The sequence below is a fragment of the Gossypium hirsutum genome, chromosome D08 (genome assembly GCF_007990345.1).
Source record: "Gossypium hirsutum isolate 1008001.06 chromosome D08, Gossypium_hirsutum_v2.1, whole genome shotgun sequence".
Lineage (NCBI taxonomy): Eukaryota > Viridiplantae > Streptophyta > Magnoliopsida > Malvales > Malvaceae > Gossypium > Gossypium hirsutum.
This window is the reverse complement of record NC_053444.1, coordinates 63,426,793-63,444,270: the sequence shown is the minus strand read 5'-3', so window position 1 is coordinate 63,444,270 and position 17,478 is coordinate 63,426,793. Positions and strand designations below refer to the sequence as shown.

At 31.4% G+C, this 17,478-nt stretch overlaps 1 protein-coding gene across 2 annotated transcripts; it reads left to right on the top strand.

The window, feature by feature from the left end:
- Positions 1 to 8,761: 8,761 nt before the first annotated feature.
- On the top strand, positions 8,762 to 16,650 carry LOC107962772 (protein ENHANCED DISEASE RESISTANCE 2). 2 transcript variants are annotated; one of them, XM_016899282.2, is made up of 21 exons: positions 8,762 to 9,220; positions 10,270 to 10,344; positions 10,453 to 10,506; positions 10,589 to 10,654; positions 10,741 to 10,799; positions 11,042 to 11,172; positions 11,242 to 11,288; positions 11,368 to 11,465; positions 12,044 to 12,139; positions 12,228 to 12,292; positions 12,392 to 12,463; positions 12,914 to 13,060; positions 13,238 to 13,557; positions 13,710 to 13,773; positions 13,899 to 14,074; positions 14,453 to 14,554; positions 14,716 to 14,766; positions 15,381 to 15,524; positions 15,942 to 16,037; positions 16,154 to 16,255; positions 16,377 to 16,650. In XM_016899282.2, exons 1-21 carry the CDS (start codon positions 9,065 to 9,067, stop codon positions 16,467 to 16,469), a joined length of 2,214 nt encoding a protein of 737 aa, XP_016754771.2. In that variant the 5' UTR covers positions 8,762 to 9,064; the 3' UTR covers positions 16,470 to 16,650. The 2 variants fall into 2 exon arrangements, with proteins under 2 accessions (XP_016754771.2, XP_016754772.2); XM_016899283.2 differs by having other exon boundaries at positions 8,780 to 9,220; positions 13,238 to 13,545.
- The last annotated feature ends 828 nt before the right edge of the window (positions 16,651 to 17,478 follow it).

Sequence of the window (17,478 nt, the reverse complement as noted above, 5' to 3'; positions counted from 1 at the left end):
ATTATCTTTAAATAAAAAACATCTCATGATAAGTAAAATTTGGACGTATATGGATCAAAACAATGGTGACTATAAAATTTGTTCAAAAATCCCAAGTAAACGCATATAGTGTAGAACGTGACTCAAGTTTACTTTTGGCATATGGTTTAAGCCAAGGTAGCATGACAACCAAATACTTTTATGGATTCAAAATTTGGTGGTTTTTGAAATTTCAAAAAGAGATTGATGTTCAATGAATTAAATATACTGCCTGATGACAGGCATAAGTCCAAAATAGTGATGATAAGGATGCTTGATGTAGCAATGTGCAAGTAGTTTCAAAAATATGTCTCTGTTGCCTTTCAATTATGCTGCCTTTTGCGGTGTATACAGAGGTGATACCAAATGTTCTACACCATAAGAGTGAAGATAAGATTGAAGATTTTGAAATTCTCCACCACCATTAGTTGTGTGAAATTGATGCTCTAGTAAAGGGTGTAATGTTTTGAAGATGTTTAAAATCTCTATCTTGGTTTTTAAAGTGAATAGCCATATGTAATACGAAAATTGATCGACAAATAAAACATAGTATTGTTTTTTGTCAATAGATAGAATAGGGGAGAGTCCCCCATAAATTACTGTAAATTAATTGTAAAGGCTTTTCACTTTGCAAAGAATTTTTGGAAAAAGGTTGTTTGTGGTTTTTATTAGACCGATTAGAGTAACAAATAAATTGTTTCTAAGAATAAGAAATCGGAATTGAAAATAAATGTAAAATCTTATTGAGAGTATGGTGATGAGGATGACCTAAGCGATGGTGCCACGGCTGATAGGGGACAGCAACATTGCACCTTGGAGTATTAGAGATATTGCCCAACGACCATTCATATAGCCCGTCTCTATTCCGCCCGAGAAGCAGTGGCGCCCCCGTAGTCAGATCCTTCACAAGATAAGAATAAGGGAAAAATTCAATAGATGTATTATTGTAAAGACAAAAATGAGAAACGGAGATAAGATTAGTTTTAATGGTAGGAGTGCAAAGAGCTTGGTGAAGTTTAAATTTTTTATCTGAGACATTTAAAGTGACATTACCAGTGTGAAAAATTGGAACAGTGTTACCATTGCCCATGACGATTTCTTCTGAACCATGGTAGTCCTGTGTAGTGGTCATACTGTGAACATCTGGGGTCATGTGATGAGTTGCATCGGTATCAATTATCCAAGGTGCACATGAATTTTGAGATCGAGCAGGAAAACTGACTCTTGCTTACATATGATTATGAGAAATCGAACGACACACATGTGCAGAATGGTCAGGTCAGTCACAAAGTTGGCAGTACACGATGTATGTGGAATGTTGTTGCCGCTGAGTGTTACGTAGTGGACGCTAATGTTGATTGAGTCCATTGGGATTGTTATTAGAGTTTTGTCGATGGTTGTTTGTGTTGTTGCCAGAACGTGATGAAGTGAATAATGACCTGTGGACAATATTTGCTGTGATAGGTGTTATTAGAGGCTTTTTGTTGTCTTCATGTCGTGAAAAGATTTCATGATTGAGGAGCTTGTTGTAAAGCTCTTCATAAGTGATGGGAGTGTCACTAGATCGGATGATTGCAAAGATGTGTTTGTATTTGAGACCAAGACCTTGTAGGATTCGAACAATAAGATGAGAATTAGTGATGGGTTCACCAATAGTGGCAAGCTCGTCAGCAATAGACCTTAACTACAAGTTCAAGCTACTAGAGAATATTCTATTGTTGTTGCATCATGATCTACATGCCCTTCTTCAGATCTCAAAAGGGGGCATCCATCATGGAAAAAAAAAATTGGTTTAAGAAACACTTATGTATATAGAATGGTATATAATGTAGAAAAGAATGTCTTGGGTTTACTTTGAAAAAAAAATACCAATTAAGATTGATTATTTATAAGGTTTAAAATTAGAGTTTTATTACGATTTTTTCAAAAAACTTGACACCCATATATATCGATCTCATTTCAAGTAATTATTTCACTTTTCAAATAAAGAGTTACAAATTATGAATTTTTTAAAATTTTTAAAACAAACATTTTCACTCACTATTTGATTTGAATATTATCTAAATTCATTACAAAATTAAATTCTATTGTTGCATTATCATTGAAGTATCTTATTAAAAACTCGACACCCGTGGGGCGATATGGTTTGATTTTTGTTAATTTTTTTCGATTTTTTGAACTGCCTATCATAATTTAGTTAGGCTCTTGATTTTTCCATCTTAATTTTGGATTTTGAATTTTTAAACTTACTTCAACAAAATAATTTTTTTTTATGACTTTTGGATGGGTGAATTACCTAAAAAAATACCAAAAATTATGAAAAATTATTGGATTAGACTAGTTCTTCTAAAATTTATCGAATGTGTTTTCCCTAACGGCTACCCCCAATGGTCGAATTCCAACAGCTCCCCCCCCAACGACTATTTTTTTTCCTATTTAAACCCCTAATTTCTTACTTTTTCAATTCAGTCTCAACTCTCTCTTAATTCATTCTCAATTCTCACTCAATTTTAAATCCTCTCTCAACTCTCATTTTTTATTAAAATTGTATTAAGATTTTTTTAATTAATTTTGTATTACGATTTTTTTCATATTTATTGAAATTAATAATGATAAATTCTCTAATTCGTTTGGATGACAAGCACATTTCGATCGTTCAATGGTAAATGGTAAGAATTTTTTATTATATTTAATTTAATTATTTTGTTGTTATATTGAAATTTAATATTTTGTATTTTTTATAATTAGTCGAAAGATTAGATTTTAAAGATGTATATTCGCAGTCTACCCACTCCTCCATCGTTTTTAATCAAACCATACTTAAGAGATGCGAGATTTTTACATGTAACCCTTAAAAAACCCCCTAACCCCTAAACGGAGAAAGAAGGATACGTTTTCCTAAATCGACCTAATTTGATAATTTTTTAAAATTATCAGCATTTTTGGATAATTCACCCCTTTTGAATATTATTTGGTAAGATTCAAAGTACTTTTCATAAATATTTTTAAAACAATAAATAAAAAAAAATCAATAACTTTTATATGATATTTTTTGAAAAACATTTTTTATCTAGAACTTTTAAGTTATTTTTATTATTTTAAATATTAAAATGTTATTTTTTACCTCATAAAAATTTAAATTTATTATAAATTAAAGGCATAATGACAAATTTAGCCTTTAATATTCACATCTTTGTCAATTTGACCTTTATTCATTTTTTAGCTAAATTTGGCATTCAAAATTTTAAAAAAAGTCGGATTATACTTTTTAACAAAAAAACTGGCTAAAACGTTAAATTTTTAAACATGGAGGCCCTCATGGCTATTCACATGTACTTCATGCTAATTTTTTTAATTTTTATGAATTTTTTATATTTTATATTTTTTGAATTATTGTTGATGTGCATACAAGACAAAATGTGTCAAACCAGAATGAAGTACACGTGAATTGCCACGGGTTGCCAAGCTAACATAGTTAAAAATTAATATTTTAATCAAAATTTTCGTTTTAAAAAAAGAGATTTGACTATTTTTAAAAGGTCAATAACTAATTTTAGCTAAAAAATAAATCAAAGTCAATTGACAAAAAAATATAAATATTAAAAACTAAATTTATTATTCTATTTAAATTAAATAAAAATAAAATTTAATTCGATTCAAATAATTATAATTTATTAACTTTTATTCTATAAACTATCAAAACATCTCAATTCAAATCAATTTTTTCTTCTCAACCTTATATAAATATCAAAATACATTTAATCATTTGATAATTATTACCCTAATTTCAATAAGATGTGAAAAACTTAAAATTTAAATCGATACACTAAACTCAGCATTGATAAGTGCCCAAATCACTATCGCAACAAATAAATTCACAACAATTTTTGAAAACACATATTATAATAAACAACAAATAATATTAGTATTTTCAAGTGAAAGTAAATAACCGAAGCAAGCAATTCGAACAAAAAGCACATAAAAGCAAAAGGAACATGAGCTTAGGAAACCAGAGAAATGATTTTATGACTGGTGAGAGAATTGAAAGGGCGAGAGACAGCGCCGCCCACATGACAAGCCATAGTGCCGAAAGTTTTCACTATCACCTATTTCATATCTAAATTTAATTTTAATATTCAAATCTTACTTTAGCATTTAATTTTTTCAATTTAATGAAGTTTTTTTATTTTAATTTAATACTTAAATTTAATTTTTACATTCAATTTTATACATAAAATTTTTCTTTTGTCTTAATTAAATATTTATATTTTTTACTAGAGAATAAGTGTTAAATTTTAATTAAGTTACATTCTGTTGATTGGCCTCGATGTTAAATTAAACCTAAATACTAAATTGAGAAAAAAAAACTTTTTTTTATGGGGCATAAAATTAAAATTAAAAAACGAATTATATTATTAGCCAACTTTCTTTCGTTACGTAAACGATTGTACGGTCGCACCTAACCCAACCATCCTCGTTCCTTTATGGGATACTTTATCTTTATTTTATTATATTTGATGATGTCCGTATGTTATTACTACTATATAGGGAAAAAAAAGCAATTTTGAAAGAAAAAATTGTGAAAGGGCTACTTTGTTTTTTTTTATTTAATAAAATAATCTTACATTTAATGAATTATTTTTATCAATTTACTAATACTCTTTTCTTAAATATCACGTAGATGTTAGGAATTTATTTTAAAAAATAATCATTTGTGACATGTCTATACCATTAATAATAAGTTATGGTCATGAGTTGAATGTAAAATTATTATCATTTTGTAGATAAGGATTTGTTTTAAGTTTTTAAATTTAAGTAATGAGTTTGTTTTAATATATTTTAATTTGTTACTTTCAGTAGTTTGTTTTTTTATTATATATTTTTTTATGTTATTCAAGACTGGGTTTGGATGGTTTCTATTTGGAGGAGAAGATAGAAGGTCTCCTTCTGCTAATGAATCGTTTTCCTCTCCACCGAGGCAATTTTTTCTTCTTTTCTTTGGCTTCTGTTTTCTTATCTTTGCTATTTAATGTTTTTTACATTACAGCTGTTTGTTTGTTCCCTAAATGACCGAAAAGGCAGACACATATCTATGGGGTTGTTGGTTTTGCTTTTTTCTTAATGCAATTTCTGCCTCTGTATTTTTACTTAAAAAAAACGATTCGTAACTATTCTTCTTAATAAAATGGTTTTCAAGATATTTAAAATTATATTCAACTTTTTAAGAATACAATATATATTTTACTATTAAATTTAACATGTATCGATAATTATTTAATGATATATGAATATAAAGATTTATGGTGATTGGTGATAAAACTAGTACTATTCCATAAAAGAAGAAGAGTAGTGGGCATATAAAAATAAATAAAGAATGGTCATTTTCATTTTATATGAATTTTCGTGAATATGATAATAGAGTTATAAATTTTAGTGGAGCAAGTAGCAAGATGTTTTAATGAAGCCAGAGCTATGTGAAATTCTTTGGGTGTAATTGGAGGATTTTGAATGATGGCATGCAGTTTGTGCTATATAATTTAATTTAGACGCAACACTATTGAATGAAAACCACATGACTTCATCAACACTTATATCACCATTAAAAAAACTAAAAAGAAAACTTGGAAATCAATACGTTGTCTATTTTTGTTTTGTGATCAAGTAATCTTTTACATCTTATTGATGTCGCTAATGAAAAACAAGTTTTAATATAAGAAAATTCATTAACATAAGATTTAAAACTATGCGAATATTTTGATTAACCTATAATACAACTTTCTATATGTTTAATTAGCATGAGATTCTCTACCAGTTAGATTAACTTGAAACTACATTACAACGTTTTGTCCAAGGAGTGATTGCCCCAAAGTCTTGGAAAAATTCTTTATCATGTAATAGAGTTGTTATTCTTTTTAAGATAAAAGGAAGTTGGATTGCATTTAGTTAGAGATTACATTATAATAGCATGAGAAAACACAAAGTGACTTGAAGTAAAACATTTTTTTACATATGCTTCAACTTAGAACTTCTAAAGAGAACATTCGTCGCACTGTGAGGCCTTTCCGTTTCTTTGCAAGTTGGCTACAAGACCCCTTGTTTAAGGCTTGGGGGGTTTCATAAAATCAGCTCAAGAGTGGAACAGTTGACTTTTGGAAACATCTTCATTCGCAAGAATCATATCATAGCGAGGCTTAAGGGTGTTCAACAGGCTTTAGACAGGTTGAATTCTAATAATTTGAGGAAACTTGATATTAAACTCAGAGAGAGGCCCGAAGAAATATTGGGTCTTGAAGAACTCTTATGGCGTCAGAAGGTTAGATGTGAATGGTTAATGGATGAGGGCCGTAACACCAAATATTACCAAAGCAGAACGATGACCAAAAGAACTAATAGAATTGAGGCTATTAGGCCAGAAGAAAGATATCGGTGCTTTGATGAGGAGAGACTTAGAAGGGAAGCTGTCAACTTTTTTACTAGTCTATATACAAACGACAAGGCGGGAGATGGGTATTTCCTGATTAAAAGCTAATTTTCGAAAATTTCTGATGTTGTTAGAGTGATTTACTCAATTTTGATGTTACAAACTAAAGCACTTTTTTGAGATTTTGCCTTTCAAAAGCTTTGAGAAGGGATGGGTTACATGCTAAGTTGTTTAAGAGTCAATGGGATATTGTTGGCATTTCAATTTGCAAACTGATTCGGAGAATTTATCAAGGAGAGATTTTGCTCTCAATAGCACTTTCATTGTTTATTGGCCTAAAGTCGACCACTTAATTCCATCTGATTAACCTATGTTTCGTCATCTATAAAATCCTAACAAAGACCATTATTAACAGATCAAGGCCGATTTTACTAGAGATTATCAGGTTAGCTTCATTGAAGGTAGGTCCATCACAGATACCGTCATCATTGCGTAGAAAGTTATCCACACTATGCATACTTGTAAAGGGCATAATGCATGGATAGATATTAAAGTGGATCTTGGAAGGGCTTACGACAAAATCATATAGGAATTCCTCAAAACTCTTTTGGATACAGGTTTTTTTGCATAAAATGATTCACCTCAGTAAGTACTAAATTTGTTATTCTACTACGCAAATTGTATGAAATGAGGGTATGATTGAGGAATTCAAACCTTCTAAAGAGATTTGCCAAGGGTATCCTTTATCATCATATCTATTTGTTATGGGCATGGAAAGATTAGCTCACGATATTAACAAAGTAATTGAGAACAAGAATTGAGTTCCTTCTGAACTTTCAAGAAGAGGGCTGAAAATCTCACACCCTCTTTTTTTGCTAATGACTTGTTTTTTTTTTCTCGAGTTGATATGGAGAAGTGGATGTAATTAGCAATATGCTAAACACTTTCCGCTATTTCTCAAGTCACAAAGTTAATGTTTGGGAAACTCAAATTTTCTTTTTAAAGAATACTAAGAAGAGTGTAGGGCAAGCTATCAGTGTAAAACAAACTGTGTTTTCATATAGTGTACTATCTAGGTTGGTATTTAGGAGTCCCTTTATTTCACAAGAGAGTGATAAAGGATACTTATAAGTTTATTCGAAAAACTATTCAGACGCATCTTAATAGGTGGGATGCTAGGAGGCTTTAAATGGCAGGAAGAGTGACACTTGTTAAATTGGTCATTTTATCAATTCCTTACTACTTTATACAGTTTGCTCTCATTCCAAAAGGCATGTGTGATAAAATAGTGAAACTAGTCAATTTTTTATTTAGGGTTCTATGTTTGAATCAAGGAAGCAAGCTTTTTATTGGGTGAAACCAATACATGTTTATTTTATTCCATATAGATGACCCAATCGAGCTGAATTAAAGGGAGATAAAGTTCACATTGGTTGTAGTTTTGACAAACTAATACATGTTTATTTAATAGAATTTAAATCATGTCTTGTACTAAAGATTGATAATGAATTATTCTCTAGGTAAGACTCCACAAAACATAACAAATGTAATAAGGTTTTGAACTACGCAACTAATTTTTATATCCATCTCATAATTTTGCTCTGTTTGCTAATAAAGCTAGTTTCAATTAAATATGCAACTGAAAGGCATAAGCGGACAAAGAACCTTCCCCCCTCACACCTATAAATACCTTGAATAACGAAGAAGAAAGGATTGAATCCTTGACTCTTTTACTAGCCCTAGTCGTCTATCTTCCTCAAGATACAACACCTTCCTCCTTCTCTACCTCCTTGCATTTTTCCGGCTCTCTTTGCTCCATCACCTTATGCTCTTTATCTCCTCTATTGCTGATACTTATATTAACACATCCAATAATTATTTTGAATTTCAATCAAATACAAGTATTAACAAAAAAAAAAATTCCAGCACTATCTTTCTTTCTCGTACAGAAGTACTTTTTTTGTAAGGGACAAAAAAATCTTAAGACATCTCAGGCGTAAGAGGGAAATGATTGTTTTCAAGTTAATTTAGTTGCAAGCTTTTCGACCAGCTATGAATTTTGCTGTTGCTTATTTTACAAGAAAAAAAACAAAACAAATTAATTTTTTTCTTCTTTTTTCCCTTGTGATTTCATAAAAAATTTTCTCATGAATAACCCATGTTTTAATAATTAAATAAATAAAAACAAAAAGTGAAAAAGGGGGAACGTACATGATTGGTTGCATAAATCTCGCGTACTTTTTAAATAAACTTCAAATCAAATGAAAGGTGAAAAGGGTAATATAGTAAATTTAAGTAATTCAATATTCGCCTGCCAATCGTTGTCTCATATACGCTTTCCTCCATCTCAGAATTTTCAGTTCTCTTAAACAAAGAGAAAACAGGGAAAAAAAAGCGAAAATTTTCGAAACCGAGTCGTTCTTTTTCCTGTTCTTTTCTTTGTATTTGAAATTTCAAAGAAAAAAAAGCAACATATTTTGATTCTATGCCACCTTATTTGTGGGGATCGGAGGATCAAATTATCATTACATTTCCATAGATTTTTTTAAAAAAATTCTGTGTTTGTCTGGCAAAGAGCTCTCCTCCTCTGTGTTTTTGAAGAAAAAAGAAAGAAGAAAAGGAAAAATGGCTGGTTCCCAGAGCGGAGATTTAAAAATGGAAGGATGGTTACATATAATTCGTTCGAATCGGATTGGATTACAGTACTCAAGCAAACGTTACTTTGTTCTTGAAGATCATCTTCTTAAGAGCTTCAAATCCATGCCCATTTCCAATCTCCAGGTTTCTCCCCTCTTTACTTTTTTAGTATTTTTTTGTGTGTGTGTGTGAAGAAGCTTATATTGCAAGCTTCGTTACTCATTTACGAATATTGTGAACAAATAATGGCATTTAACTTTAATATGATTCTCTTTTCTTTTTGATTAATCGATCTAGCTGCTATAATGAAGGAATAACGAATTTTTAAAGTAACGGTTCTTATATTTGTTTATTGGTTGTATTTTTTTTTCGTTCATTTAATAGTGATTTTGGTTGCTTTTATGAATTAGTTGAATATACTTAATAATTTCATAACAAACGCGTTTCTCACTAGGTATAGTATGAGTATTTCGATACGGAGGGAGAGTATTTCTATACTATACTAACCTGGTTGAAATTCTTTGCTGACTTCTTTTTTAGATACTTTTTTTTTTGAATAGTTTCTTTCAATAGAGCTGTCTTTCAAATTTACTCCTTTTTTTCTTTTCTTTTTGTTAGAGAAATAACTGTGTAAAGGTAAATCTGGGGAATTGTACTGTCAACTTTGTGTCGGGAATACTTTACTTTAGCATACATATGTCAGTCTTGTGTTCTTTAATCTTTAGTTTCTTTTTGAAAGTTGAGTTGATTTGATGATAATTTTAAGCCAAGCTAATAAGTGGCTATGCATAATTGTACAAGTGATGAAGCCAGGTTTTGTTTTAGTGCGAAGTGGCTTAATTTAATTTGATGATTATCATAAGCCAAGATAATACGTTTATGCATAATTATACAATGATGATGAGGCCTCGTCTTTGCTTTAGTGGGAAATGGCTTAAGCAGCCTTGAAGAATACTCGACGATCAAGCTATCTTGTGCCTCTGTTTCTAGATGTTGCAGTTCATTTTTAGTTTTGTGAAAGTATTGTTCATATGATTTGATTAATCAATAAATGGGGATGCTAAGATAGTATTTAGGCTCAAATTCATTGAGTATGTTCTTTTTGTTTGTAGCTTCACATTTGCATACCGTTTATTTTTCAGATATGACAATTTTATTGAGCATAAAAGATAAACCTCTGATTTTCCTTTTAGGAACCTGGTAGAAGTGCAATCATTGATTCTTCCATTCGAGTGACAGACAATGGGAGGGAAAGCATTCACAGAAAAGTATGTGGTTTTTTCCCTCTAGGACAGTGGTAAATTTTCTGGTTTATGTTTTCTGATTGGTTCATGCTATCGGACCCTTGTAATGACAGTTCTTTGTTCACCTTATAGGTGTTCTTCATATTCACCCTTTACAATAGTTCTAATCACAATGATCAACTTAAGGTGAGGCAAATACAAAGATTCTTAGTCAATATATATCATACTTTCACCTTCATGTATGAGATATGGAATCTAAATTTTATAGCTAGGAGCTAGCAGTCCTGAAGAAGCAGCAAGATGGATTCAATCCTTGCAGGAAGCAGCCTTAAAGGTGCTGAACTGCTTTCTCTTGTTAATGCACATCTTAACTATCTGGCATTAGATGATATGAGACTGGACTTGATTGTATATATGCAGGGTGGTCCATGCTCTGGAAATGATGCTGCTTATTCAAAGAGCAGATGGCAGTCCTTCAGGTATAATAAAGAGACCATCTAGCATTTCTATTCAGCATAAGCTTCTCCCCCTTTCTTTTTTGTCTGTTCACCTATGCTTGCAAATGATTTGCAGATTGCTTGAATAACTTAAGTTGGATTTGTTTGGGATAGTTAGTAGTGATGAGTGTGATAGGACATGACGTGCTTTTTTATCAAGTATTCTCCCATATTTTTTCCCCATAACTATATATCAGTTTCTTATAAGGATTCTGTGCATGCAGGTCGAGTGGTTCAAATAATGAAAATCACAATAATTCTCTTGACTGGACTCTTTATTCATCCACAAAGATGGACAGAGTGACATCTGATGTTGTAGCACCATCACCTTGGACAATCTTTGGATGCCAAAATGGCAAGTATAAATCAAATATTTGTGATTTTTTAGATAGAGTTATTTGTCTAAAACCATGAGGCAATGCAGGTCTCAGACTGTTTAAAGAAGCTAAAGAAAGGGATTCTCATAGAAAGGTTGGTAGCTTTTGATTCACAAGTCAAGGATATTCGTGCAATTGCATTTGACTCTTTTCTCTCCTCCCTCCATTGGCAGTGGGATGACCATCCTGCAATCATGGCTGTGGGCGTTGTAGATGAAACTTCAGAAGCCATTTTTCAAACACTTATGTCTCTTGGACCCTCAAGATCACAGTAAGCTTCCAATTACTCTTTAGTTTCTTAAAATAAAGCTCTTATATTCTTTTGCAAGAGGCATGGTTTAATTTCAATATCAAGTGGTACTTTAGATCTATGCATATTAGCAATCGTAGTAGATCTAGCATTGTGATTTGTTGGAACAGACTGCACTGTGATTGCTATTCTTACTGGCCATATTTAAATGCGCTGTTAGAGTTCATGTGTCACTTCTGTTGTAATAGAGAAGAAATGTCAACTTAAGTTTGATGGATGATAGAAATAGAAACCAAGTAATTATTTCCCTTGTTAATATGAATCCAATCTCTTTAGAAACTCTTAATCCAGAAACGTTTATTAGCTACACAAAACCATAAGAAGAAATCTATATTCTGAATATGACTTTATGCAAAGATTTAGCATCAGTATTTGGTGCCCGTTTAAATGCATATATATATATTTTTTTATTACTTACTGATGCTCTCTTGTATATCCTAAAGTTGTGCGAAATTAGAGTAATATTCATCTAGCAAATTTTTTTGTCTTATCCGGTATGCTTTCTGTTTCTTTTTCTAAAACTGAGGGTAATTTTGCAGATGGGACTTCTGTTTCTACAAGGGTTGTGTGGTTGAACATCTTGATGGTCATACTGATATTGTTCACAAGCAACTCTATAGTGATTGGTTACCTTGGTCAGATCCAAACTTCTGATATAGTCATTATATCTTGCAAGTCGGAGATTTCTGTTTATATGTCTTCTCTAACTCATTATACTTGCAGGGCAATGAAAAGGAGGGATCTCTTGTTGCGGCGCTATTGGAGAAGAGAAGATGATGGAACATATGGTACTAATTGTTCTGAGGGAATTCTTAACATTTGTATTCAAAGTTGGAACAGATCAAGTTAAACTGCAAACTAACTTATTTTGGTTGATATTATGACAGTTATCCTCTACCACTCAGTGTTTCACAAGAATTGTCCCCCGCAGAAAAGCTATGTCCGTGCCTGCCTTAAAAGTAATGTATGCCTGAAATACATAATAAGAAAAGATAACTTTTCTACATTTTCTGAGTTCACCATATTATTCTGTTATACATAAGTAAATACATTATAAGTTGCATGAGCTGGTTTTGGTTTAAATTTAGCATGCAAGAGCCTTGTCTTCTTAGTATCACATGTGTGCATGATCACATGCAATTTACTGGTTTGTGTTTGAAGCATCTTTGGCTTCTCAATTCGGATACTGTTCATTGGTTCATATTCTATTGCTTTATTTTGATTTGATCAATTTCGCCATTGTTCTTGTATACCACATAGAAATTTGTGGGTTGCTGCACATGATGCACTATTGGTTATTTTTATTTTATTTTTTTTTTTTGTGTTAAGGAACGATGTGGAGATGTATTTTTAAAAGAAGCAAAATCAAAACTTAATCTACAACGTTATTGTTTGACGCTTACTTGCAGGTGGTGGATATGTCATATCTCCTGTGAATGAAGGAAAACAGTCTGTTGTAAAACACATGCTTGCAATTGATTGGAAATTCTGGAAATCTTATCTTCGAACTTCAGCAGCTCGGCCTATTACCATTAGGATGCTTGAGAGAGTTGCTGGTAAATCATTTATTTTTGTTTTAACTCTGTGGGATTTGTCATCCTAAGCTTCAACTGCTGTTATAATCTTATTTATTTGTTCATATTATTTTGTTTGTGGTTTGTGCATCTGTCTTATAACTTCGTGTGATCATTTGAGCCATTAAATTTCTAGGAATTTATATCATGTACTTGCAGCATTACGAGAATTATTCAGAGCAAAACAAGTAAAATATCCTTCGGACAATCTTTCTTCTGGAGAGTTGATACGGAAAGTTAGGTTGCACCAGAGTGTGGAGGATGGCGCAATTGATATGTGTACACAAATAGAGGCTGGGAAAACTAAGGAAACTACAAGTGAAGTAATGGAAAGGGCTCCTTCAGAACATTCAAGTCTGTTAGGTCTTAATGATGCAGCTGATGAATTCTTTGATGTTCCCGAACCAACAGACTATGAGCAATCAGAAGCTGGTTGGACTTCTGACTTTGGTCCTGAAATATCTCAGGTGTACATCAAAGTAATTTTTTTTTTACATGAAAGTGAATTTGCTGTTAACTTGTGGTTGTATTGCCGTTACTCTTAGCAATAAATGAGGCTATTACAAGTTCTGCGTGTATTATTTTGCTATGAGTTTCTCACTTGACTTCTATGTGACTGAGAAATTTGTAGGATACACGCCATCCAAAGTTATCAACTGCTGCTGTTTTTGTGAAGAAGTTACATGGTCTTGCAGGTGGTTCCGTTTTGGATGATCAGTATTTCACCTTAACTTCTAAATGTGGCAATGAAGAAAAAAAAAATTTCTCAAAGAAAGTTGTAGATAAATTGCTGATAACTTACAGTTCTTCCATGTTGCAGTTCAAAAACGAGGCTACATGGACTTACAAGACATGACGAGGGAAGATGGTATATGTTGCTCCTATGGAAACACTCTTCCCAAGGATCCAACTTGTACATTGCCTTGTAGTTGGACAGCTGCAGAACCCTCGACATTTTTAATTCGCGGAGAGAATTACCTAGAGGACCGTAAGAAGGTATGAAGAACAATGCTTAAGTGAGGATAAAGTTGAACTCTATGAGAAAAATTCAGCTGGTGTGTTCTATGATGATTCATTCATTGTACGTGTGATTGCATGATCATGCCGTGAACTGACATTTTGTCTCTGATGATCTCTGACTATACTGTCTATGGCTCTATACATGTCCTTCCATATTTTGCATATCATGTTTGGATACAATCAATTGTCAGCTTTTGTAGATATCATATAGTGATCAACTTCTAGAAGTTAGAAGTCATGGATATTCCCATTGAATTCACTTTAACTTTCATTTTATATAGCTCCAATTTTAGTTTTCCTGCATTAAATTTCAACTTCCAGTTTAAAATTATTATGTATTTGCTTTGCTTTCAGTTTAAGGCAAAGGGCACTTTGATGCAAATGGTTGCTGCAGATTGGCTAAGATCTGACACAAGAGAAGACGATCTAGGAGGACGTCCTGGGAGCATTGTTCAGGTTCTTTTCATTTCTTTTTTCTTTAAACATATGTCATTACTAATTTTTCAGATTGAGATTTGAGGTCATTGTTTGTGAGTCACCCATAAGCAAAACTAGTTGCATTTGCAATATGTTGCCTGTACGTTAAAATAATGTTACAAAAATTGTTGGTTTTGCAGAAATATGCTGAGCAGGGAGGGCCAGAGTTTTTCTTCATTATAAACATACAGGTATTGGAGTTTTTGCTTGCTTTTAATTCCGCCAAACTATATTTCCATCTAGGCTAACATACTAAAAAGACCCTTAAACTACTACACTGTGTTTAAACAAGCCCTTAACCTATTTTTGTAGTTAAATAAGCCCTTAACCTATGATTTTTACTCATAAAAGGCCTTTATTTTAATATTAAAGTAAATATATTTTGAATTTCAAGCTCTTATCTTAATTTCTTGTTCATCCAATAAAAATTATACACTTTAACATCAACATAAAATCTAAAAGAGTAATCAAAATTTTCAAAAGAGTAATTATGTCATGCATCTAAGCACTTTCAAGAAATTTAAAATTTTATTTTTTATTTAATAAAATATTCTCATCAAATTCATATCAGCATAAAATGCAAATTAGTTTAAATTTTTTAAATAGTTTTACTTTAATATTAAAATTAAGGGTTTTCATGGGTAAAAATCATGGTTTGAGGGCTTATTTAACTACAGGAATAGTATAAGGGCTTGTTTAAACAAAGTATAATAGTTTAAGGGATTTTTTAGTGTATTAGCCTTCCATCTATGTTTTCATCGGTTCTTAAGCATTGAAAATAATCAAACTATTTCCTGCAATGCAGGTGCCAGGTTCAACAACATATGGTCTAGCACTATATTATATGATGAGTAGTCCAGTGGAAGATTCACCCTTGCTACACAACTTCATCAATGGAGACGATGCATATAGAAATTCACGGTTTAAGCTCATTCCATACATATCAAAGGTTGTTATTTGCAGCATTTTGCAGTTGAGATCGGGAATCTTTTCTATTCTAGTGAGCTCACTTGTCACCAGTGGGTTACGTAAGAAACTCAAAGAGAAACAAACTATCGATCTTACATTTAACTCCATTTAAATTGAACAGGAGAAACTACGTTTTCCGAATTCTCTGCACCTTTTTTGACAGGTCACTTAGTTTATACTTACTACTGCTTTCAAAGATTTGCATTGTAAGAAATCCCTAAGCTTAAGGTTTCTGTACTGAGCCTACCCAGGCCTTATGACCTATGAAGCAAAGTAATTGCATGCAGTCTTTACCATGAAGACTAGCCGGTTTAAACTCATACCGCATATAGCTTCATTTCACAATTTGCATTGCATAAAGAAAAAAGGGTTTTAATAGATGACTTTGTTTTGTTAGGGATCGTGGATAGTCAAGCAGAGTGTCGGAAAGAAAGCTTGCCTCATCGGCCAAGCTCTGGAAATGAATTACTTCCAAGGGAAGAACTACTTGGAGGTAAATTTATAACATTGCCTCTTTTTTAAACAATCAATGTTCAAAGTGGATTTTGACAATTGTAAATAGCATGAGAAACTCCGGCATACTGAAACTTCATAATTGTTTGTTTTCAGCTTGGGATCGACATCGGATCATCAACGGTGGCAAGAGGTGTAGTCAGTCTTGTGCTTGGTTACCTCAACAATCTGGTTATTGAAATGGCATTTTTGATACAGGTAAAACAACAAACACCAAGCAAAAACAATGAATGGAAAAATAAAATGGAATTTCAGTGTCTTTGATCTTACACTTCCATTAATGTCCAAAATTGTAAATATTTCATGCGGAAACCTACAGGCAAATACAAAAGAGGAGCTGCCGGAGTACCTTCTCGGGACGTGCCGGCTTAACCATCTGGATGCAGCCAAGTCTGTTCCGGTAAAAGTATGATTGAAAAATAAAATTCTTAAATCTGATGAAAGAATGAATCCCAAAATCAAATCAAACGGGCTTTATCAATCAATACCCATTGATATTATAAAAAAACAGCTTCTTCTTTTTCTTTTTTTCTTTTTTTTGTATAGATGACAGTGTTGATTAATATTGTATTCAAAAAATTTTCCCGTTTTGATTTCTTTCTTAATTTAGTTGTTAGCTTATCGTTTCCTTTTCTAAATTGAGTGATTGCACTAATACTCATGGTCTGGTAAAGATCGAGTTCAAATCAAAACCATTCTTTTATTTCCTTAGAGAAAATCAATAATATTTTTTGCTTAGATTTGATAAACAAAGTAAATGATGACAAGTATTTAACTAAGAATTAATTAAAAAGTTATATGTTCCTATTCTTATTTGACTAAACTGATCACTTCATAATAAAGAAGCATTTATAAAGTGGATAAAGAAGCAAGAATTTGTAATCTGATAAATTATGGAAAATTTTCATTTTCAATATTTAATTTTTAAATTGTGTTGGATACTTATTAACTTTTTAAGTAATATAATATTTATAAAAAAAATGGTGAATATGATAAGTGGATTTATTTATCACTTAAAACTATGAAATAATTCATTTATATCAATGTAAAACTTAAATGGTTTTCATTCTCTATAATTTTTTATATGACTAGTATTTTAACAATCCAACCATTAAATTTATATTAATCTAAAATATTGTATATATTAATATATATTTAATGGTTGAAATTTTTTTAATGTAAAACAAATAGTTAGAACTTTTTAATTTATGCTAAACATGTATGATCTACATAAATAAAATATGAAATATGACAGTTAAATTATTAAAATATTAATTGTATAGAAAAGTATGAAAAAATACAAAATTACTTAAGTTTTATACCGGTGTAAGTAGATTCCTCCCATTTTATTAATATATCAAACAATTTTATAATATAAAATCAATCCTAAAATTAAGTAGTTAAATTTTTAATGTTAAAAA

Excerpts from the sequence above, each read along its gene's own strand:
- LOC107962772 (XM_016899282.2), top strand. The coding sequence starts at position 9,065 with ATGGCTGGTTCCCAGAGCGGAGATTTAAAAATGGAAGGATGGTTACAT. Across the intron at positions 10,345-10,452 it reads GGGAAAGCATTCACAGAAAA|GTGTTCTTCATATTCACCCT; the intron begins GTATGTGGTTTT and ends TTCACCTTATAG. Across the intron at positions 11,289-11,367 it reads AAAGGGATTCTCATAGAAAG|TGGGATGACCATCCTGCAAT; the intron begins GTTGGTAGCTTT and ends CTCCATTGGCAG.